Genomic DNA, 25213 nt, shown 5'->3' on the forward strand with positions numbered 1-25213 from the left:
AATATGATGTTCCCATCTATTATTAGGATTTTGGTTTAATTAATTACGAGTCGCCATGGAAAATGTTTGTCTAATACATTTTTAACTAATTGATAAGAATTAGACAGGTCTTTTCAAAACTTAAATCCTAAATCCAATTGTTTTTGTTTAATTTACTTAGTTCTAATAGTCCAATAATGCAGCATATATAATTTACATGTTTGCAGATGAACTCATATTCTCATAATACACACACACACATATATATATATATATATGTACATAGTTGCGTACGTCGAATTTCGTGCAAGTGACATCAATATATTCTCATAATTTGCCTTGTAAGTGAGTTTGTGTTAAGGTGTGTGACCTTAAGTTTTGATAACAACTAAAAGACTCATTATATATATATCGGAAAAGGCTCAAGTATGTCATCGAACTATCGGAAATGGCTCATTTATGCCACTCATCAATAGTTTGGCTCATTTATGCCATCGCCGTTACAAAATAGTTCATTCATGCCATTGCCGTTACCAAAATGGTTTATTCATGCCATTTTCATTAACATCGGTTTTACAATACCATATATGACATGTGGCCTCCAATTAGAGGTTCACGTTGTTTAATTAAACCACCCCAATTTTTAATCCCAAATTAATTAAAAAAATCTGACCCATTTTGTAACGGCGATGGCATGGATGAGCCATTTTGTAATGGCGATGGCATAAATGAGCCAAACTATTGACGAGTGTCATAAATGAGCCATTTCCGATAGTTCGATGACATATTTGAGCCTTTTCCATATATATATATTATGACGTCGAGGAGGAGATATCATGACCGATGATAGTGTAACTTTCATTTCGGCTATAACGTGGCATAACAAAATAAATAGAACTTGGAGAAAATTGCTTATATTTCAGTTTTACCAACCAATTACAGAAAATTAAAATAAAATAAAAATATTACTTTATTTTTCACGGAAATATTTTCAGGAAAATGTAAAACAAATTCCTTAGTACCAAACACACGCACTCTAATGGTTAACACCTTTTTTCTGGTTCACATTGTATATTTTAACCTCCATTCCCACAGCGCCTGGAAATAATTCCCTATATCCAGTTACCTTCTCTCTCTTTTTTTTTTTTTTTTTTTTTTTTTTTCTCTCTATACAAAATCGTTTGTATTTGATTGATGAAATGCGACAAAAACTCAAATCTGAGCCCACATTACGTGCAAGCAAGGAAGAAAATCAAGGAGCGAGTTAAAAATCACTTTTCATGTCAAAGCATGTAACATACCTTCCACAAACTGTAATGTCACTGAAATAATTAAAGAATACTATCTAAGTTAAACATGGGGGAAGACCCGAATTAATCTAGAGTTAGTGAGTGAGGATGAAAAATTTATTACATGTTGTAATTCTTTTACATACGTCTATGTCACTAGAGCCGAAAGTAATGAGTTTAATTGAACCCACAAAATTCGTCTTAGATCTAGCTCTATCTCGTTCTGCTTCAAAAGAAATTAACTAGGAGAAAACTCTACATTTTAAATTGAAAAGGCAGATCCTCAAAATCAATTAAGCCAGCCCTCATATCCATCTCCATCTCTAAACTGTTAGTGCTAGTATAAGAAGAAGAATAGACTGATCCAGATGAGATAAAATTTCCATTATCTGATTCTGATGATAACGCCGCCTTAACATGGCCGGAAGTCTCAGCTGCCGGAGTCAAATAATCATATTCGAATGAGGGAAAATAGTTGGAGCTTGATGATTGGATTTGGTGTTGATTAGGGTAGGAGCAAGTTAAGGAGACCTCTTCTTTGATTTCCTTTTTTGTTGAAGGAAATGTTGGAAAATAAGGATTGTAATTGTAATAATTAGTATTGGAATCAAAACTCAACAAGATTGAAGAATCATCATGATTTTTCTGAGAATCTAAGAGAATTTGGGAAACTGTGGGGTAAGTTGTACATGTGTGTTGACCATGGTACATGGTCCGAAATCTTGGTGGATTGGCTTGAATTCTTTGCTCTTGTTTAGTTGCTTCACATCCTTGATCAAATTTATGGGTGCATCTATAATAGCTCCTGCAAATTAATCAGTAAATATCAATCAATTAGATCTCAATCTCAAAAGTATATTGTTCATTAACGAAAAACAACCTTAATGTAATTAAATGTTTTTCTTAATGAACAAGACTTAGTGTTAAAAGAAAACCTTGGATACGGGGCATTAAGGATCTGTTTCTGACCATACTTTCTCCAAACATGTCCATCATCCACCAAACTTGAGGTTTCTTTTACGTTTTTTGCTGGAATTTTCCTGTTCAAATAGATTACTAATTGTTAGCGACATTACTCATCATCAATACTTTTGACAAAAATATAGAGCTGATTTCTCATATACTCACTCAACTAATAATTATTATCTCAAAAGGTTATTTTTTTGTTGAAGAAAAATGGATCAAGAAGAAATGTTAGTTAAGTGACCATCTGATAAATCAACCCTAAAAATATAAATTAATAACCTCTATGATTGCAAAGACTAATATAATTAGACAAATTTTCACCTTCTCTTGTTGCATCCTCTTCCATCTTGTAGTGATGAAGTCATGCAACTGCCCGTTGACTCTTCCGGGGATTTCCGACAAGGCAAAACAGCCAACGGAACCTGAGAAACTGATTCATTGGACTTTGTAGAGTTTATTTTTGAGAGTGTATTGCAAAATGAATCCATGATTTTCCCCACCAAATCTTCAGCTAACATATTCTTGCCACCATTTTCTAGTGGTTTCTTTAATATCACCTCTCTTAGCTTGTATGCGAATTCTTGGCCGCGATTCAACTCTTTGCTTAAACTTTTCAGATCAGCCAATGACTTTTTTGGCCAATAGGAATGGGACTCCATATTATATATGTGTGATAAGTGAAGAATCGTGACTTGTGAGGGCCTTATTTATATGGAAAAGGAATCTCCAATTATGTGGTTGAATTTTGAGAAGCTTGCAAGGATAAATTCCTCATTAACGAGAAAGACAAACTCCACGTGCATAAAATACTTTTTTAAGTCCGGTTGGATGGCCTGATTGTAAATAGTTGAGAGGCTTTAAGTGTTGAAAAGTATTTTTTAGTTGAGAGGCTTTAAGTGTTGAAAAGTATTTTTATGTGTTGAAACTTGAAAGTGATTTCAATAATAAGCAGTTGATGTATTTGCTAAATAAAAGTACTGATAAAATATCCTTTTATTAAAATGTCTAAAATATCCTTAAAATTTTTACAAAAAAATAGGAACTTAAAAATATATTTGTAAAGAAAAGTAGGAATGACAGATATGTTGTGAAGAAGATGTTAGAGATTTTGTTTACGGGAAGGTATTTTGAGAATTTTAAAAATATTAAGTATTTCAAACTAAAAGTGCCATAAGCAGAAAAGTCATAAGTTTGGGGATGACCAGCTTATGACTTTTGGCTGATTTTGACTGATTTTGGCTTATAAGCAATTAATTGGATGTTTACTAAATGAATAGATAAGTCAAAAAATGTTTATAAGCCGGTTTGATCAGCTTGTAGGCTTAGTCAAACACCCTCTTAGTAGGACATGAACTTGAAATCATGCTTTGAAATCATTAATTTTGGTAGAAGTTGATTTGAAGTTGAAATTCTGTTTGGACATGTAGAATTTCAAGAGTTATACTTTTTATGGTAAACGAAAACCTCATAATTTGTGAAAAATACCAAAACTTCTCAACTTTTATATAAAATCTTACCGAATGAGCAAATCATAGTTCATAAATAAGGTATTGAAATATCCGAAGGTGCAACAATTAATAAATCAAATATCTTCATGTCCTTTTATAAATAAATATTTTCTTTTGAACCACGCGATTTACTCATTCTTTTACATTTCTACAATACAACAACAAGAGGAGAACAAAACCCATTCACTATGATTACTTTTAGAGCAAAAAAGGCTTCGATAGTTACTTTTTCAATAAATAATTGTCTTTTTACAAACTTTAAATTATATGTCAAGTTTTAAAATTGAAGTTTTGTTCAAAATGTCATACACATGCACAAATTTCAAATCAAAATTTTAAATTTGAATCTAAATTGCATGTCCAAACGGCCTCTTAGTATTACTATTTGATCTGACACAATTTTTTTCTCTTTCTCACTTCGATGTTCACATAAGGCCATTGAATGCAAATATATGTCTCACCTATGAATTTTATCACTTAATCAAAATTAATTGATTAATATTTTACTCAAAAAATCACGTAATTGTTTAAGTTAAATTAATTGATTGGATGTGAACGATCATGAATGCAAAATATTTATCCAATTTGAGATGTCCAGCAACTCAGCAAGGAGCTTTAGCAAAATGTTACACGTCGCAGGTGACGTTTATCATATGTTGTCACCTTAATATCGTCATCCATGTTCTACCTGGCAAGAATTAAATGTCAACTGACGTTTAACAATTAGTTAATTGGTGGAGTAGTAATTAGTGCAAGTTGTATAGCTACATTTCCCAATCCTGGTATTCTGACTACAAAAATAATCTGAACCATTTACCGTGTATATGACAAAGATAACCTTCATTGTCGTTTTGCTATACTAGACAAACATAAATAGTTTGGGATAAATTTTTTTTACTGCCTTATCTCTTTATTTGATTACTAATCCTGCAATAAGTTATACCAAGATTAAAAATAGTACAATGATAAGTTATACCGCGATGGTGGAATAATAGTAACTGAATTAGTTATTCCCGGAAAAAATAATGAAAAAAAACAAAAAATATCTTGAGATCTCTCAAACCCTTTTTCTACGAAATAAGTTGGAGGATATTTTTATAAATAAATAATTTCTTCTTAGAAATTATGTAATGCATGTTATTTTTTATACAACAAACCAAACAGTCGATAAGAAATAAAATCAGAATAGCTAATCCCAAAGATAATTTATTTTAATATAACTAATTTCAAAGATAATTAATCCGAGCATAATTTGTCTTTTAACAATAAACGACCCCTTAATGTATGTACTGTCAGTGGACCTTTAAAGGACAGTTAGGACACTACTTTACGAAAGTTCGATGACTATTTCAAAATCAGACGAGACAAAGTGCCGATTACTGCATGTATACAAATTAAAGATAGGAACAAGAAGAATCTGTGTACAGAGAGGATAGGCATAAACAATTCAAAATCCTATAAGTAATTATTAGATGTAGATATCTAACTTCATGTTGTGATTAGCTAGATTAGTTGTGCAAATTTGAAGTTTTTTCATTGATATCGATAACGTTTGAAAGTAACAAGTGAATTACACAAATCTATTTACTTGTTAGTTGTTACATTTTTTAATGTTGACATGGATCCCACAATCACTTAGCTTTAATAATGACAATTGAGTGTTATATCGTGAATTATTCATTAAGTTGATGAGAAAATCTTTCAGTATCCCAATGGAGGGTTATGCCCTTCATAGGTTTTTTTTTTTTTTTTTTTTTAAAAAAAACTTAGTGATTCATCCTTATGATGGAGGAGTTACATAAGACTTCAACCTGTATATATCAAAAGTAATAATTATACGCACGAGGACATAGACCTTAGTCTCTGCTACAAAATGAATGTTGGAAATAATCTCCACCTTGTTACAGATTTATAAAAAGAGTTAAAGAGTCATGAGTAGTCCTTCAATGATTTACAATAAAATTAAAGACTACTATGTACAAGGATGTTATCATCATACTGTAATCAAGGGTGTGGACTAACATTGGCATAAAAATTAATTCTTCTTGCGTCTGAAGGCATAAAAATTTGCCCTTGCTAGTAGTTATGTAAAATGACATGGATGTTTATTCTAAGCCATCACCTATAAGGATTGTGCCTTAGGTAACAGGGTTGGACTTGACCCCTATCATATTTATTAATCACAAAACGTTACAAAAGAAGATGAAAACATGGACCTTACCTTCATCAAAGCCAAAAAAAAAAAAAAGGCTACCGTGGTATAACCTTTCCTAAAAATGGCGGAGTAGTTAATCGTTGGGTGTGCGAACAAAGTACTACATTGGTAGCTGAAAAGAAAAAGGAGCTACTTATAAGGAGTTGGATACTCTTAATGATGTGAGGCCTTTTGAGAAAACTGCATGCGGGTTTAGCCTAAAGCGGACAATATCGCATCATGTTAAGAGTATTTTTGGGCCATTTTATCCCAACAACTGCATCGGAAAGAAATGGTTTGGGGACGAGTATGAAGATACGAAGTGTGGCGTGGGAACGACTTAGTGCCTTTGCCGTCTGCGCGCACTACAAGAAAGTATAGAAATCGCAACAAAAATTTTTATATTTAGCAACAACTTAGTTTTATTGTTGGCAAATGATTTTTTTGTTGCCAAAGAACTTAATTTTGTTGCCATAGTATTGATTATTATTACAAAAAGTACTTTTGGCAACAAAAAAAAAGTTGTTGCACATTGTTGCAATAACAGCCGTTGGGAAAAGTTCAAGCAACAAAATATATTTTTTTGTTGTCAAAAGTATTTTTTGCAACAATAATCAATTTATGGCAACAAAAAAAAAATTGTTGCCATATATATTTTTTCTTGTAGTGATGGACCGGTTTACAACCTTTACCCATAGCTTTGAAGACGCATACACAGCCTTTGGGCATCGGTGACCGTAAATACTTTGACAATGTGGGTGGCACATTGACACGTTGAATCCCTGACCCGTAATGAGTCATGTGGAACTTAGTTCGAGAAGGAGATTGTTGGGTGTGCGAACAAAGTATCACATTGGTAGTTGAAAAGAAAAAGGAGCTACTTATAAGGAGTTGGATACTCTTAATGATGTGATGCCTTTTGGAGAAAACCGTGCGGGCTTGGCCCAAAGTTTCAATAATATCACATCTGAGAGTATCTTTGGACCGTTTTATCCCAACATTAATTACGTCGAATTAAGAAACATTACAGGGGAAAAATGGCCTAATTTTAGGGACTGCTGTTAGTTTCATCAGTTTAAGAGTAAATAAAATTGAAATCGTTTGCCCATTGCCCATAAGCTGAGACAACACAGTTACAACTTACAAGGAAATATTCCACCGAAGACGTTGAATAATTAAAAATTTTAAATCTTCAAATCCGATCTCAATAAATATACTCCCTCCATTTTGTTTTACTTGGCCATGTTAACTTGGCACACCGAAAACTTTTATGATGGGTGTATTTTACTAAACTAACCTTATTAATGATGTTTTGGGCTCTAAATAGACTACTACTCTCTCCGTCCAAAAATAAGTGTCATCTTAATTAGCAATCTATATTTGTCCCAAAAAAGGGCCACCAAAGGAATTCAAGACAAAAATTGGCAAGTGTTTCCAACTATAAGAGCATTAAAGAAGTAGTACTCTTTAATATTTAATTCTCAAAAAAAAAAAATCTAATAAATAGTGGTTGTTTAGTAAACTCCATTTTGTATTTATTGATTCTTAATGAGCGTGATTTTTGCTAAGGTGACACTTATTTTGGGACGCGCGGAGTAGTAGTTTATGTAGTTATTTAATGTACAAGGATAGTATGGAGAAAAAATAATAAAAATTTCTTGGTTTATTAAAATAGACAAGTAAAAAGAAAAATCTATTTTTTGTATCGGAGCCAATTGATAAAATGAAATAGATAGCGTAGTAGGTTACCAATGATTTCCCGAAAATGGAGAAATAATTAATTCTTAGCCGGAAGTAGGTTAACATACATCTAACTAATTTGTAGCCTTCAGAAAATTAATGCATTGGATTTCAACTACCTACTACCTGCCAACCTTGATAGACATTTAATGCAACTCGTGAATTTTGTTATCAATACTACTGACCCCACTTTTTCTTATATTTTTCTCATCTGGAATCTCATCCATATATATAATTAATTTCTTATATTATCTAATTTTTATCCTAAGAGAACTGTGCTGTTCTTAGAATTTTCCGCTAGATGGATGATTCAATTATAAATTTGATTGTATTTGGAGTTGTGTCATGGACGACATTATTTTTATTGACAAGAAAGTTGTTCCCAAATCGTTCTTTCGATTTTTGCAATCGTTTGGTATCAACAGTTCATGCAATTTTAGCAGTAACTTTAGCTTCTCTTTCTGTTCAAGATTGGAGTTGCCCAATTTGTCCTTTGGCTTCAAGATCTTCTCACAAGCAGGTACTTTTTTGTTATTTTCTTTTTTACTCAAGAATATGGTAGAGTTCTGTTCTAATTGTGATGTTTGAAAAAACTAATGAACAGATGAAGGCACTAGCAGTGACAGTGGCATACCTTATTTATGATTTTGTATGTTGCCTTTTTGACAAGCAAGTGAAGATTGATAACTTAATTCACCATGTGGTGAGTGGTGTTGGACTTGGAGCTGGGCTTGCTTATGAATGGGTAAGTAAGATTCTCTTGTTATAATAATCGTTTTAATATTTCTTGCTGTTTTACCTTATCTGTCCCATTTATGTGATTCTATTTGATTGTGCATGGAATAAAGAAATGAAAACTTCCGAAATTGGTGAACCTATACATTGATTGTGCACCGAATAAATAGACGATGATTTTGAAACTTATGATATATTAAATATTGGATAAGATATCTAAATAGTCACTTTTTAGTCCCTGTAATTGAAAAATAGTCATTGTCATGAAATATTCAATTCTATAGGTGAAACTCTAGGACATTTTCACGAAATTTCACTTGTAGAATTTGAAATTCCTTAACTGTGGCTATTTTCAATTACACAACCGAAAGTGGTAAGTGGACGCTACTTCTACTTAAATATGTCATAACATTTGTCTTGACTATAAGACTTTTGAAACTTGTGTCTTGAATGTGTCATATTTGTGTGACCAAAAATTTCACCTGTGAAATTGAAATCTAACAACAGTGGTTATTTTTCAGTTACAAGATTGAAAAGTGGTTAGTGGGCGCTATTTCTACTTAAATATGTCAAAATATTTGTTTTGAATATAAGATGACTTTTGAAACGTGTGGTCTTAATAAACGTGTCATATAATTTCTGTGTGGCCATAATAACTTGTCGTAAGAAAAAACTGAGAAGTTTAAGTTAAAGTTCGAGACGCGTCAACTAAAAAAGAAATCGGATCAACATATACATTACCATGTTAGAATAATTATAGGTAACTTTTCATAAAAAGCGGAATTATAACCTGAAAAATAAGGCTGATTACCCTGTTACAAACATGTTGATAATGAAAAAGAAATTTAGACTGACAGTGTATATTAAGTTAAACCCTTAACTTGTAACTAATCAAAAATTCTGTGATATGCAGTGTGGTTCAGAAATGGTAGCAGCATTGTGGTTGACAGAGATTTCCAGTCCATTTCTACACTTGAGGGAGATTCTCAAAGAGCTTGGATATAAAGACACTGATATTAATCTTGCAGCTGATGTTAGCTTCTCAGTTTCTAATTTATTTCTTTCCAATTTAAAGATTCTTTTTTATATATATTTCCCCGGATACATTTTTATATGATATATTAGTTTACTGGACACAATTTAAGTTAGTCATTTATGGTTGATCTCTTTTACAGGTTTTATTTGCAGTGATTTTCAGCATTGCTAGGATGATAGGGGGCCCATATCTAACCTATGTGACTCTATCTGCTGATAATCCAATCCTCATTAAGGTAACTTCACATATTAAATAATGTACCAATATACAATTCTCTTACTTTGACAAATCTTATTTTAAAACAACAAATTGGTGACATAATGTTTATATGATTTTACAGGCCATGGCTTTCGGACTGCTACTTGTTAGTGCCTTCTGGTTCTATAAGATTGCTAGGATGATCATGTATAAATTTTCTAGGAGAGCTAAAGTTAAAATTGCTCCTTCAAATTTTTAATTTGCTGATAATTTTTGTTATGCGGCAAATCAAATTCTTCTGTATCGAACATTTGTAGCCTTTGAGGAGAAATTAAAAAGGTTCATTACGTTTCCAAGAATTTGTTGGGTTTGAAATAATCATTGTCATGCGAAAGCTAATAATTGCAAACCTTAAACGAAGATAAATAAGACGACAAAAAAAACTATACTAAAAAGGCATAATATCTTATTATGGTTTGACCAATTATCCTACATATGAGAAAACTGATATAAAAGAAAGCATAAAACTATGAGAAAATAATCTCCTCCTAAACAAGACTCTTTAATCCTAAGAGACAACATTGTGGATGCTATATATTATGTTATTGTATGAGAAGAAAGATCTTCTATTTATAGAAGTTTAAAACTTCTCCTCCAAGAAAAGGGATAAATATGGTAAGAGTCCTTTTCCACAAAGAAAACGCTTTCCATCAAGAAATCCTTTTTGAAGTAAAATACAATTTTGATAGAATCAAAATAAGGTAGAAAATCCAGGGCAAACCCTAACAGAATCTGTAGATAAAGACGAGGAAAAAATTTGTCATTTGTACCTAAGGGTATGACCTAATGGTCAACAATTTAATCAAAAATCATGAGAGATACTCTTCGTTTCAAAATACTCTTCACATTTCTCTTTTTGAGATTCAAACTACTTGAACTTTGACCAATACTTTTAAGATGTATTTTTCACCATATTAATATAAGAAGAATAGCAGCTTATATTACTTTTTTGTGTTTTGAATATCTAAATTTAATAGTACTAATGCAAGCGCATGACGTGTCCTAGACTCTCTCGGCGCACGTTAGCCTAACGTGCACCACACCATGGGAAAGAGACCTACGACTACGGTTGTGCCGGGAAACATGCCAAAGAGTGATGGAGTGTTATATCCCGTATTTTTGTACATTGGGATATCGTAAGCTAATCGCGACAAGTTTAAGACAAGACTATTTTGGGATACGAGGTAGAGACTTTTAACCTCCGATTTTTTTGTTTTAATGCACAAAGTGCTTATAAATTTTATTTGGTATATATATATTATTGGAGATTAGGGATTAATTAATTGGGATTAGATTATTAAGCAAGAATTAGTGATTAAGTAAATTAATTAAGATTAATTAACAAAGTGGGCCCCACCCGATATATTTTTTAAAAAAAAAAAAAGAGAAAAGATGACACATAAGGGGGGCACGTGTAGGGCTTGGGAGGCTCACATATATATCATCAAAATGACTCATTAAATCACAATCCATACCTTAGTTGAATCAAGAACAAAGAACAAGAAAGAATTGAAGAAAAAAAAAAAAAAAGGAAGCTCTCGGCCATGAATGCTTGGGCCGAGCATTGAGAGAGTGAAGGAGAAAAATTAAGATTTTAAGGTGTTATACACCTTCAAGGATTTCAACGTGAATTGCTCCTTGGAGTCAAGTTGATTAAGGTAAAGATTTGACCTCTTTTATACGTATTTTGGAGACAATTTAAGTTTGTATAAATTGGTAGTTGTGTGATGAATATAAGGAGTTATAAATGTTGATGTAAAAAAATAAATTGAGCCGTGTAGGGGGCTGTTCTAATTAGGCAAGGAGAATTCATTTTAAGTTGCATTATAGTTGTTGTTATCACGGATTATATGGTGAAGGAATGAAAGAATTAGAAAGTTAAGGTTGAAGTTGTGTTGATATGAATATGTTGTTATTCTTATTGAATTGCAAGAGTTGAAGGTATGATTATATTCATAGGTTATGGTTGGTGTTTCTGTGTTAGTAGGAGGGTAATTGGAAATTCGGGATAGGCGAGTCTATAGGGGAAGTGCTGCCCGATTTTCGTTAAGTCTATAGCTAATAGGAAAACCTTAAAACGAGAATGTGTGAACTAAAAGATAAGTCCTATAAACAATGGGCTATAGATTGGTGAACTAGACAGTGTAACTACTAACGATAACGTTACTCTTATATTAAATAGGCTAAGAGAACGACGAGGCGAACGGATTCACGAATAGTCGCTAACAGGTATGTAAAGCCCATCCCTTCTTTCTTTTGGCATGTCCTAGACTTAAGTGATAAATGATATGAACCTTGGGGTAATTCTATTCATAGACTTTGGATGTGATCTATAATTCTTATTTACTTCTTGATGTTAGAACTCTCGAGTGATTGAGTCTCCTTTTCGAGTTTTCTCGTACGTTGGACACTAGTCGATATACATCCGTTCCTATTCTTAGGAACTTTATGATAACTTGTGACTGGACTCCTATAAAATGTTTCATACTTTATTGATATATGAATATGATTTTTGAGTCCTTTTGATATACTTTATGATAAGCATTCGAGAGTTAGTTAAGATGTTCCGAGTAACGTTCGAATAGTATTTGATATAACCATTGTCCTGATTTTTAAATGATACTCGTGTTAATTATTCTATTGAGTCTTGGAAAATGTTTTAATTGCATATGGTTGCTCACTACTCCACTCGTGCAAGTCTCAACATGTCTTTCACTGAGTCCCGGGCCAGGACACGTTTTCGTGCACAACTCCACTGCATTATTCACCGAGTCCCTCACTAAAGGGTCGGGATACGTTATATATATATGTATATGATGATATGATGACATGATGATATGATGATACGGGGATGGCGGCCAGGATGGCATATGATGATTTTATTCACCGAGTCCCTCATTAGAGGGCCGGGACACATTATATATACATATGTACAGGATGATTATCTAATTATGTCACTAAGTCCCATAACGGGTCAGGTATGATATTGACACGCATAATTTATGTTTCAAAGGAAAGCCTTGTGGTTTTCTGGTTATTGTACTAGTTTTCTATACTCCTTATTTCAGTATGATCCTGTTCTTGTATTTCATGCTTTACATGCTTAGTACATATTCCGTATCGACCCCTTTCTTCGGGGTCGCGTTTCATGCCCGCAGTGGACGCTCGTTTTGGTGATCCGCCGACTTAGGATATCTATTCGGCTATCTTGGAGTGTTCCCTTGTTCCGAGCCTAGCTTTTTGGTACATATCCTTTTTGTTGTATATATGTGTACGTCGTGGGTACGAGCGGGGCCCCGTCCGTCATATGATACCGTTGTTACTCTTAGGGTCTGTAGACATATGTGTGGGTCTGTATATAGTTGCTGTTTAGTTGTGTATATATGACTTATGTTTTGGGACGTTCCCATTCATAGTGGCAGCCTTGTCGGCTTGCGTATGTATATATGTTTTGGGATACTGTATGTAGTGGCAGCCTTGTCAGCTTGCATGTATATAGTTGGGACATTCCCACATGTTATGATAGCCTTACCAGCTTATGTACGATGTTATCTGTTAAGAGTTGTAACCCCTCAGGAGACAGGTTGCTGTGGTATGTATATATATGTGACAGTTTTGAGACGACGTCTTGCCTTTTTATATATGTTCCTTATCATGCTAGTTATGGGCTGATTATAGCTAACAGGTGTGTATATGAGTGTCCAGCTCGGGCACTAGTCGCGGCCTACGGGGTTGGGTCGTGACATGGAGATAGGAAAGCTAATCAAAATGACGGTCACAAAAAGCAGAGTGATGGTTTATCACCAATTAGTAACACTGGGCCAGTAACGATGAATATGAGAACTAGAACAATTAATGAAATTGTGCAACAAGGACCAATAAAAGGTACTCCAATGCAGGCAGCGACTGGCGTTAGTGGAACCAAATCGAAGGAGGGATCTTCGATTCGAAAACCTAGCCCAGTTAAAAGTAGGGCAGTGCAAGCGAAGGAACAAGTGGGAGAATGGATGATGGCAATTAACTCGCAACGAAGCACAGGCGGGCAATCCTGGGCAGAGGAGGTGGAGCAAGTAGAACACAATGAAAGTGTGCAAAAGCAAAATGGTAAGTTCACTGAATCAGTGGCATCAGTATGGGATAACTTCGACATTACCAAAATTATAAATGCTGGATTTAAGCTTGAATTTGTGAACCCTGAGTCTGAAGGGGATAATTTGATTGTTGAAATTGATGAGGAAGACATTACAACTGAGATAGAATACTGGAAACATGCCATTATTTGCTATGTGTTGGGTGCCCATCCCCTATTCTCTGTGTTGAATGGGTTCGTTCAAAGGATGTGGGGAAAACATGGCATAAATAAGGTAGTGATGATACAGAATGATTGTGATGGTTCATTTTGATAATGCAGAGGGGAAAAATGAAGTGATTCAAGGAGGCATATACGGCTTTGACAACAAACCTTTAATTGTGAAGGCATGGGACTCTGATATGGAATTCATTAGGGATGAATTGTACTCTGTCCCTAACTGGATTAAACTACCTGGACTGGATTTCAAATATTGGAGTCCAAAGGGGTTGAGCAAACTAGGTAGTCTGATGGGGAAGCCTCTCATGGTGGATAGAAATACTGAAAGGAAGATGGCTTAATTTTGCCAGACTGCTTGTGGAGGTAAAGATAGATGTGCCACTACCAGAGGTAATTTTGCTTATAAATGAGAGGGGAAATGTGATTGAACAGAGAGTGACTTATGATTGGAAGCCCTCTTGGTGTAAGCTGTGTCATAAGTATGGGCATAATGAAGAAGTGCGTATGAAGAACAAAAAGAAAGTGCAAGTGAGGAAACTCCCATAGTGCAAGATGGAGCCAGGAAGGAAATAGAGAACACTGACAAAACAGTACAACAACAGCCAGGGTCAGAAATAAGCAATGGTGATGCAGAGATAACTAAAACAAATGAAACTTAGAGGAATGGGATGGGGGAAAACAACCTAAGGTAGAAGGGGTGGAGAATGGAAGAGCCAGCAAGGTGGGAGTAAAGGGGAATACTACAAATATGGTGGGAATAATAGAGGTGCTTATGCTAGAGGTAGAGGTGGTAGATGGGGAAATGGGCCACAGATGACAGAACCAAGGGAATCAAGTGCCTATTATCAACTCCTTCCAACCTTTGGATAAGGAAGGGGTGAGTCAAGCACAGGAACTGCTGAAAATGGGAGGGGGTGTATTGTGTCTCCTCCTGGAGATGGTTAAGATCTTGACATGGAATGTGAGAGGCCTGAATGGCCTAAATAAGTAGAATGAGGTTAAACTCCTCTGCAATGAATTAGACCAGGGATTATTATGTTTTGTAGAAACTAGAATAAAAGTTAGTAAAGTGGAGGTTGTAGTCAATATTATGTTTGGGGGATGGGGCTACCATAGTACTTATAGTTCTCACTATAATAGGAGGATTGTGGTGGTTTGGAGACAGGACAGGTTTAAGGTGGTGGTGCAAAGTGAATCACCTTAGGCTGTGACTTGTCTTATAACTTGTAAGTCTTTGCAATTAAAGTTTGCTGCTACATTTGTCTATGCTTTTAATGTGAGAGAAGAGAGGAAGGAACTATGGAAGTATATCACACAACAGAACTTGGGGATATGTCCATGGGTGGTTCTTGGTGATTTCAATTTTATATTACATGATGAGGATAGAATTGGAGGTAATTAGGTGGGATTTGCTGAGGTGGTGGATTTGTAAGATTGCCTGGATACTAGTGGGTTAGTGGAGTTACCTAAGACTGGATGCAAATACACGTAGAATGACAAGCAAGATGACAGAATTTTCTCAAAGATTGATTGGGTATTTGTGAATGGTGAATGGATGGACACAATGCCAGCCTATGTCACTGATGTGTTAGCTGAAGGAATAAGTGACCACTGCCCTCTAGTGGTTAAAACAATTCAGCAAGATACAAAGAGGAAGAAGCCTTTTAGATATTGTAATATTTGGAGTTCACACCCTGATTTCAATGATGTAATAGCAAGGGATGGAGTATACTAATAAGGGGATATAGGATGTTCCATATTGCTAGGAAACTTAAGATGTTAAAGCACAAGCTGAAAGGGTTACACCACCAGAAGTTCAGAAATATAGTTAATAAAGCAGAGGATGATAGAATAGCAATGTTACATAGCTATAAGGAACTACAAAAATGTCCTCTTGATAATACATTTCAACATGAAGAAAAGAGGCTTAGGGTGAGGTATAGACAGTCATCTAAGCTAGCTGAAGAGTTTCTGATCCAAAGAAGTAAGGTTACTTGGATTAGAGTGGGGGATGCAAACACAAGATATTTCTTTTCAGTGCTTAAACAGAGAAAATTGATCCAGTCAGTTTGTCAAATCCAGGATGATAACAACAAAGTTCACCTTGACCCAGCAATGATTGCTGAGGTGTTTGTGAAATATTATCAGCAACTACTAGGTGAAGAAGGGGGCCATAGGTGTGCAGCATATCAGGGGTTCTTTCAACAGGGTCTAAAACTTCTTATGGAGCATCAATGTAGCTTGTTGAAACCTTTCACAGACAAGGAGAAAAAAGTAGTTATGTTTGGTATAAATGCAAACAAGAGTCCTGGCAACATGGAGTGTGGTGGGACAGGATGTGTGTGATGGATATGGAAGTGGGTTTTATAAGGCAATACGGAGTGTGGTGGGACAGGATGTGTGTGATGCCATTAAGGAATTTTTCAGAACTGGCAAGTTACTGAAACAGTTGAATGCTACTCTAATTTCCTTAAGTCCAAAGGTGAGTAATCCAACAAATGCTAGTCAATTCCGACCTATCTCATGTTGTAATGTCTTATATAAGTGTGTTTCTAAATTGCTTTGCTCAAGGCTAGCTGTAGTACTGCTTCTGTTGATAAATGACACACAAGCAGCCTTTGTTAAAGGTAGGCCCTTGGTACACAATGTCTTAATGTGTCATGACCTCCTTAGACATTATAACAGGAAGACATCTGCTAGGTGCTTAATGAAGATAGACTTAAGGAAAGCCTATGATATGGTCAAATGGAATTTAATCAGAGAAATGTTAGAGGGGTATGGATTTTCTCCAAAGTTCATCCAACTAATACTGGCATGTGTCATATTAGCTAATTTTTCTGTTAATGTTAATGGTAAAAGTTGTGGTTATTTTGAAGGGAGAAGGGGGTTAAGACAAAGGGATCATTTATCCCCTTTGCTGTTTGTAATGGTCATGGAGTATTTGAGCAGGGTGTTGAAGCAAATGAGTCAACTGCCAGACTTCAGATATCATCCCATATGCAAGGATGTGAAACTTACTCACCTGACTTTTGCTGATGATCTAATGATCTTTTGTAAATGTCCAGAACCATCTGTAGCAAGAATAATGGAAGCCTTGAAGCACTTCTCAAATGTTACAGGGTTGAATGCTAATTCAGAGAAGTCTAATATTTACATGGTTGGTGTGAATGATGAAACAAAGGAAAGGTTGTTGACATTTACAGGATTTAAGGTAGGAACCTTTCCTATAAAGTACTTAGACCTACCTCTATCACCAAAGAAATGGAATAAGTTGGACTGCCACCAACTAGTGTTGAAAATCACAGAGAAAATTAGAGCAGTCTCAGTCAGGCATCTCTCTTATGCTGGGAAGTTACAGGTCATTAATTCCATCCTGTTCTCATTACACAACTTTTGGGAGACTGTCTTTATTTTACCACAGAGTGTGTTGAAGATGGTGGATAAGAAGTACAGAGAGTTTTTATGGGGGAGCAATGAGGAATCAAATAAAATGGCACTGGTATCTTGGGAAACAATATACACCCCAAAGAAGATAGGAGGCCTCAATGTCAGGAGTAGTAAGAAGTGGAATTTAGCCTCTGTGGGTAAGCACATATGGTTATTGGTGACTAATAAAGAGCTTTTATGGGTCAAGTGGATATATGGAATCTATATGCAACCTATGAGGATTTTTGGACTCATGTTCCACCTTGAAGTTGCAGTTGGCACTGGAAGAACCTAAATAGGATCAAATTGGGTATGAAACACTAGTATAGCAATGACATGTACATTCTAAATGCTACTGGCAGGTACTCTGTCAATAAGATCTATCTAGCATTGCTAAGACACGGAACAACCATTGATGCACATGGGCTCATCTGGAGCAAAATGCTACTACCTAACCACAAGTTTATCCTTTGGTTAAACTACCATAGGAAGCTGCTAACCAAAGACAGGATGGTGGGGATGGGAATGTAGTGTGATAATGCTGAGTGTGTGTTATATGACCAGCAGGAGGTGGAAGATGCTACACACTTATTTGTTGAGTGTACATGGGCAAAATCAGTTTGGCATGAGCTAATGCAGTGGATGGGAGTAAAAATACAACAACAAGAGACAACACTGGCATTGAGTCTGATCAAGCAGAGACAGTGGTGCAACATGAAGAAGCCAATGATAGCTGCTGTGTATGGGGCAATGGTATACCTTACCTGGCAGGCCAGGAATTGGAAGATCTTCAGAGGAATAGATGTGCATACTAGTTTAGCAGTGCAGCAGATAAAGTTTATAGTTAAGGAAAGGATAAATATGTTTATAGGTTCTAAACAGGCAGGGAAATGTATAGTCTTCCTTTAGCTAATGAGCAGTTAATTTCTGTTTTCGCTGAGGCATGTATCCTAGACGCTCTGCTTGTAGAGTAGTCAAGGGTCCATGTGCTATTTGTTTGTAGTACTCAAAAGGTTTTGTTGGTGGTAATAAGATTTCACAGTGTATTACCCAAAAAAAAAAAATTAATCCAATTTTGCTTTAAAGATTTGTCAAATTAACTCTCGAGAAGCGAAACTGACAACTAGCGCTCCACTTGGTATTAGATAGGAAGATATCTCAATCCCTATTTTTCTCAACAAATGGTGGTTATTAAGTCCCAAAAACAGTGCTCACAAGGATCTTCCTGACACTCCAGTTAGGACGTTATCCTCCAATGGTAAGTTCTCTATAGCTACTGCACCCTCGAAAGCATTTAGGCAGAGAAAAGAACCCTCTCAATTTTTTGTCAAGCTTTGGCATAAAGAAGTTCCATTTAAGATGGCATGCTTAACTTGGAGAGCTGTCCACGATAGAATTCCTATGCCCTGGTATTGCTGGTATTGAGCATAGGAACACCTTTCTAAAAGCTCTGTTGTGGAAATGCTGGACTCATAATTAAGGCTAAAAACCCCATAGCAGTATATATCTACTCTATCATGCCTCTTATTATTGTTTGGGAATTGTGGAGGTCAAGGTGTAGCAGCAAATATGAAAATGAGAGGCCATCTGTAGCTAGATCAGAGGCTCACATTTTTTTCAATATCTCACAACTTGCCAGTGCCCAGTGTAGAAGAATTTCCATTAGTAACACATGGGAAGATATCTATAAGCTCTTTCACAATACTATTTCGAGAAAAGCATCATTGTTATCAAATGATCTAGACCTCCATTGCTTTTTGTGAAAATTAATAGTGAGGGAAGTTGCATTAATGGGAAGTGTGGAGGAGATGATGTGGTCAGGGACAGAAGTGGCAAAATGCTCATGGTGTACTCAATTCCTTTAGGTAATGGGACAAGTAATTGGGGTGAAGCGGCTACACTACTGTTTGGGCTGAAATGGTGTATTAAACAAGGCCATGGGTTGATAATTGGTGAGACTGACTCCATGCTGGTTCACAACTGTATCCATGACATATGGACTCCATGGAGAATAGAGAGAGTGATTGGAGATATCAAAAAATTGGTAAATGCCAATGGTACTTTATTAAGCATTGTTACAAAGAAGGCAATCAAGTCGCGGACAGACTAGCTTCTTTTGGTCATCAACTGGAGGAGACAACTTTTTTACAAACTTTAATACGATTCGCAAGTATGTTAAAGGTCTGATTAATTTTGATAGATGGCAACTACCATCGTTCAAGAGGAGAAAACCAAGCACCCTCGTATTTGAGCCACCTTGAGCTTTCCAGGATTATTACCGCTTCATTTTCTTTCTTGTTTATTATTGTCAAAGGTCTCTAGTCAAATTGGAGTTCTACAACTCCCATCTTGTATGAAACGTCAGGTCTTGCCCCCCATTCACATATCTGTTTCTTCAAAAGAGTGGTAATACAATCCTGACTTGGAATTAAAAAAAGTATAAACTCATGTTTTTGACATTTTTTCAATTGGGTGAATCATCACCTAACCATTATCATACTTGTTTTGTCCTTTTATTCTTTTCGCCTTCACACATCCTTAGAGCTATTCAAACTTCTCACAAGATGTTTCAAACATACTGAGAGAGATACTATGATAGCTCTAAGAATGTTTAAATATTAATTTAGTGATAATTAGAATGTTTAAATATTGATTTTGTGATAATTGAACATTTATTTCAGTGACTCTAAGTACAAATAGTTGAACATATTTTTGATAGTTTTCTAATCTGAATCATCAAATGGTTATAATTATAATTTTATCCTTGTGTTCTCTTCCACCTCCAAGCATCTTGAGAGATGTTTAAACATCTCTAACGATGTTTGAAAACACCCACATCTCAATAAATGTTTGAAACACTATCTTACTGATTTAATGGTGATTGAACATCTATTTTTAATATTTTTCCAATACTAAGCAAACTTCTTGCGTCCTTGTGTTCATTTCCACCTTCAAACTTCCTGGAGATGTTTAATGATGTTTGGACATTTATTTTTAATATCTTTCTGATATGTAGCAAGCTTGTTGCATTCTTGTATTCTTTTTCAACCTCAAAAATCTTGATATATGTGTAAACATCTTTGGGATGTTTCAGAATTTCGACTATTGATTAACACCTCTATTTTTAGTTCACATTGCATATTTTAATCTCCATTTCCAAAGCCGGAAAATTATTGTCTATATCGTGTTACAGAAAAAACTCACCCTCAATCATTTGATGTTTACATCAAGTTAATAAATGCATAACATTTGTTTGTACATAAACTTCCCTCTCTTCACTTTATCTTGTGATCTCCACGTTAAATAACTTAAGCATGATAAGATAATATTATTTAATGTAATTAAACACAAGCTGCAAGTAAAATTTTACCGTCTAATTACCTTTCCGTTTTTTTTTTTTCTTCACAAAAGTGTCATTTGAGTTCGATTGAAATGCAAATAAAACTGAAATCTGGGCCCACATTTACGTGCGCGCAAGGAAGAAAAATCTTGGAACGAATTTAAAAATCACTTTTCATGTCAAAGCATCTAACATACAGTGCTACAAATTCTATGTCAACGAAATCGGAAATAAAAATATAGTACACTTCTACAAGCCCCTTACCGCTTGTAGCAAGTCACAATAAGTAATGAATTCAACTAAACTCACAGAACAAGTTCTAGATGCACCAGTAGCTCTACTTAAAAGAAAAAGTGAAAAAAAAATCTACCATTAAAATTGAAAAGGCAAATGTCCAAAGTTAATTGAGCCTAGCATCATATCCATTTCCATACAGTACTGATCTGTGCTAGTAGAAAAAGAGTAGATTGATCCAGATGAGATGAAATCCCCATTATCTGACTCTGATGATAACGCCGCCTTAACATGACCGGAAGTCTCAGCTGTTAGAGTCGAATAATCATATTCTAACGGGAGAAAATAGTCAGAGCTTGATGATTGGATTTGGTGTTGATTAGGGTAGGAGCAAGTTAGGGAGACCTCTTTCTTGATTTCCTTTTTTGTTGAAGGAAATGTTGGAAAACAAGGATTGTAATAATAATTAGTGTTGGAATCAAAACTCAATAGGGTTGAAGAATCATCATGATCTTTCTGAGAATCTAAGAGAATTTGGGAAACTGTGGGGTAATTAGTTTTACATGTGTGATGACCTTGGTACATGGTCCGAAATCGAGGTGGATTAGCTTGGATTCTTTGCTCTTGTTTAGTTGCTTGGCATCCTTGATCAAACTTATAGGTGCATCTATAATAGTTCCTGCATATATGTTAATGCATATGTTAGTAAACCAGATCTGAATCTAAATATGCATGTATTGATCATTAACCATTGATTTAATTTTCTTAATGAACAAGACTTAGTGTTAAGAGAATTAAACCTTGGAAAAGGGGCATCAAGGATTTGTTTCTGGCCATATTTTCGCCAAACGTGGCCATCATCCACCAAAGTTGAGGTTTCTTTTACATTTTTCACTGAAATTTTCCTGTTCAATATTTGACAACCATTTGTTAGCGACATCACTCATCATCAAAAATAAAATAAAAAATCTAGAAATATCCTATACCCTCCCCAGACCTCACTTATTGGAATACACTTGGTATGTTATTTTTCTTGTTGATTGCAATTAGAGCTGGTACTATTGAAAAAAGACTAAGCGTCACATTCTTTTAATTTTGTTCTTAATTATAATTGTTGGAAAACCATAAAGATGTTAGCAAACAGATAATATACAACAACAACAACAACAACATCATCATACCCAGTGTAATCTCACAAGTGGGATCTGGGTGGTATATACGTAGCCTTAGGCCTATCTTGTGAAGGTAAAAAGGTTGTTTTTGATAGATCTTCGACTCAAGTAAAGCAAGCTAACAGATTATATGTGATGACATATTGGCGACAAATTAAAGATTAAGTCAAATCCTTACCTTCTCTTGTTATATCCTCTTTGATCTTTTGGTGATGATATCTTGCAACTACCCGTTGAGTCTTCATCCGGCGATCTCCGACCACCTTTCCAACAAGACGAAACAGCCACCATCGGATTAACCTGAGAATCTTCATCTATGGACTTGCTAGACTTTAGTATTGAGATAGTCTTGCAAAATGAACCCATAATTTTCTCCACTAAATCCTCTGCCAACAAATTCTTGCCTCTATCACATAGAGGTTTGTTGATCACCTCTTTGAGCCGGTTTGTTAATTCCTGTCCACAGTTCAACTCATTGATCAACATTTTCATATAAGCCAATGAGTTTTCTGGCCATTGGGACTCCATATTTTGTTATGTGTGTAAAACAACGGTAGGAAATATAGCAAGAAGTCAAGGACTGTGAGGGGCTTATTTATATCGAAAAAGAAAAAGGCTAGCTAGTGGTTGAATTTAACACTCTGTTTGGATGGTCGTTACATATTGTTCCATAATGTTTCGTATTATACTCTATTATGTTGTATTGTAACGTTGATAGATCGTTTCCCCTAATTATATAACCTCACACATCATCAATTTGAAAGATAAATTATGAATTATGCAGTAATAAGACAAAATGAGAAAGAAAAAAGGTAACTACACGATTACACCAAATGAGTCATTAGACAAAATGAGACTTTTCGTTGTTACATAATAAATTTAAAAATACGATATAATAAAATTTAAATAAAAAGCAAAACAAATATTATATGTAAACTAACAACACAATTTAATACAATAGGTAACAACCATCCAAACAAGCTGTAAGAAGTTTTTCAAGGATGAATTGCCATTAGGTCGAGAAAAACAAACACCAAGACCGAGTGCATAAAACACTTTTTAATATTTCATCGGTTTTGATTGTGAATCTATCTGACCGTATAAATCGCAGTCAATGAATGAGTTTTATAAAATTCATTTGCAAAATGTGATGGGACACTAATGTCGTGTCCTAAATGTGCTCAGTTTGTACCGAACGCATATGTGGCATATGGCATTCTCATAAAAATAGCACATCACTTGCCATGTAAAGTGATTTTGATTCAATTTGTCATTACAATAGAATCTTCTCTTATATTAAAAAGATTTAACTACTTTATTATTTACAAATATACTATAGTAGTAATTTTCAGATGAGAGATAAAAATCTGTCACAGCATGTAAGGTGTTATAAAATGTTACACATCGCAGATGACGTAAATCATATGTTGTCACCGTGATATCGTCATACACGCTTTTCCTGACATTATATTATTAAAAAATTTCTGTCTACCTGGCAAGCATTAAATGTCAACTGCTTTTTAGCAATAGTTAATTGGTAGTTTTTCCTTTTTTTTTTTTTTTTTTTTTTTTTTGGTGGGGGGGGGGGGGGGGGGGGGGGCAAACTATAGGTAGTTGTTTAGTCATAATTAGTGCAAGTTGAGTTATTGAACTTCCTAATTTTGCGCGTCTGAGTACGGAAATAGTCAGAACCATTCACAAATGTACTCCCTCGATATCAAATTATTTATTGTAGTTATTGATAAGAGTTTTCTCAAATTATTATATCGTTTTAAGAGTTCAAGGCATAATTTTTTTTTTATTTTACTCTTAGTAGAATTTTATCATTAATGGTGATGATACACAAATAAAGTAAACATTTAATGGATATAGATTATAACTTAGATATAAAGAAGGGTAAAGTTAGTCAAATACCTTATTTGATATTTCTATGGCGTGTAAAATAAAAATAGAAAACGATAAATAATTTGAGACGGTGAGAGTATATGAGAGAAATGACCTTCATTGTCTTACTAGTCTCTGTGGTGGCCTGGTGGGTTCTTTGTTTTTTACATCCTATTTTATGCTTTACACGTTATCTTCTAAAGTTTTACATTCTATCCCTTAACCTATGTATTTCTTTACAAATTACGTGTGATTAAAAGAAAAGAAAAAAAAAAAGGCTTAGAAGAGGGAGATGGGGAACAAGGAAAACTGCTCATATATACATATGATATGAATATCTATTGCTGTTACTAATTTGTTTTTATAAACCAAAGAGTAATAATCATTTGGCAGGCTGAACGAGCCTTTAAAAAAAAAAAAAAAATCAAATTTCTTGATTCCAGTAATTTGTTGCTCATCGTAATGAAAACGTTATATTTCTATATTGCCTCCAAATTTTTCGAATAATTATATTGTCCCATGTTAGGTTGTTAAAATAAGAGTTGTATATTGCTCGTAAATTCTACTATACTATAAATGGGGCTAAGCACACAGCAGGTCAACATGCTTGCTTTGGCATTTAGAGGGTAATTTGGTTATTTCAGTTAAAATGAAATAACATGGTTGGTTGAAAACGAATTCTACTGTAGCTGCTATATTAAATTTTGAGTGAGTTGACTAAATTGTCCTTTTGCTTGTCATCATTCATCAGTCATTCAAAACCCATACCTATCTTTTCCGTTCTACGTGACATGAATTTTGAAGATTTTTTCGTTTGTACTCCAACTTTTCTCTCTCCACGTATTAACACCTTTCTGACCAGGTATTTATTTCACTTTTCGTTTGCTTCTTTTTTCTTTTTATTGTATTATAATAAGTTTAAGCCTAGCTTTAGAGCCCGTTTGGATGGGCTTATAAGTTGTTTATAAAAAATTTTTTTGAGTGTTTGGTACGTAGAACTTAAAGTTATTTTGTCTTAAAATAGTAGAAAAATTAATTGGGCGGTTGCGGGCAAGCTTTCTAAAAAGCGATAAAGTTTGAAAAGCGACTTATAAGCTAAAAAAAAGATAAGTTGAAATTTCTTTTGACTTATTTTTTGGAATT

The 25213-nt window shown here is 34.6% G+C and overlaps 3 protein-coding genes across 4 annotated transcripts in view; 1 reads left to right on the forward strand and 2 right to left on the reverse strand.

Annotated features, from left to right (window-relative positions):
* Positions 1-22887, reverse strand: part of LOC132049817 (probable WRKY transcription factor 70) — a 28119-nt gene extending 5232 nt beyond the window's left edge. The window contains exons 1-3 of one of the 2 annotated variants that reach the window (XM_059440756.1): positions 22365-22842; positions 21815-21919; positions 20930-21693 (exon numbers count right to left, since the gene is read on the reverse strand). In XM_059440756.1, coding sequence (XP_059296739.1) covers positions 21153-21693; positions 21815-21919; positions 22365-22714 — 996 coding nt within the window. In that variant the 5' untranslated portion in view covers positions 22715-22842 and the 3' untranslated portion in view covers positions 20930-21152. Of the gene's footprint in view, positions 1-20929; positions 21694-21814; positions 21920-22364 lie in introns of those variants that run through there. The other variant, XM_059440757.1, reaches the window with a different exon arrangement.
* On the reverse strand, positions 1361-2922 carry LOC132049819 (WRKY DNA-binding transcription factor 70-like). Its single transcript, XM_059440758.1, has 3 exons — positions 2556-2922; positions 2204-2308; positions 1361-2073 (listed from the first exon to the last, which is right to left on the reverse strand). The coding sequence occupies exons 1-3, from the start codon at positions 2891-2893 to the stop codon at positions 1524-1526; spliced, it is 993 nt and encodes a 330-aa protein (XP_059296741.1). The 5' UTR covers positions 2894-2922; the 3' UTR covers positions 1361-1523.
* LOC132049816 (uncharacterized) lies at positions 7879-10004 on the forward strand. Its single transcript, XM_059440755.1, has 5 exons — positions 7879-8196; positions 8281-8421; positions 9325-9444; positions 9587-9682; positions 9788-10004. The coding sequence occupies exons 1-5, from the start codon at positions 7978-7980 to the stop codon at positions 9902-9904; spliced, it is 693 nt and encodes a 230-aa protein (XP_059296738.1). The 5' UTR covers positions 7879-7977; the 3' UTR covers positions 9905-10004.
* Positions 22888-25213: the final 2326 nt, after the last annotated feature.

Source organism: Lycium ferocissimum, chromosome 3, assembly GCF_029784015.1.
Source record: "Lycium ferocissimum isolate CSIRO_LF1 chromosome 3, AGI_CSIRO_Lferr_CH_V1, whole genome shotgun sequence".
Classification (NCBI taxonomy): Eukaryota; Viridiplantae; Streptophyta; class Magnoliopsida; order Solanales; family Solanaceae; genus Lycium; species Lycium ferocissimum.

Excerpts from the sequence above, each read along its gene's own strand:
- LOC132049819 (XM_059440758.1), bottom strand. The coding sequence starts at position 2,893 with ATGGAGTCCCATTCCTATTGGCCAAAAAAGTCATTGGCTGATCTGAAA. Across the intron at positions 2,309-2,555 it reads AGAGGATGCAACAAGAGAAG|GAAAATTCCAGCAAAAAACG; the intron begins GTGAAAATTTGT and ends CTATTTGAACAG. Across the intron at positions 2,074-2,203 it reads CTTAATGCCCCGTATCCAAG|GAGCTATTATAGATGCACCC; the intron begins GTTTTCTTTTAA and ends ATTAATTTGCAG.
- LOC132049816 (XM_059440755.1), top strand. The coding sequence starts at position 7,978 with ATGGATGATTCAATTATAAATTTGATTGTATTTGGAGTTGTGTCATGG. Across the intron at positions 8,422-9,324 it reads CTGGGCTTGCTTATGAATGG|TGTGGTTCAGAAATGGTAGC; the intron begins GTAAGTAAGATT and ends TGTGATATGCAG. Across the intron at positions 9,445-9,586 it reads ATATTAATCTTGCAGCTGAT|GTTTTATTTGCAGTGATTTT; the intron begins GTTAGCTTCTCA and ends TCTCTTTTACAG.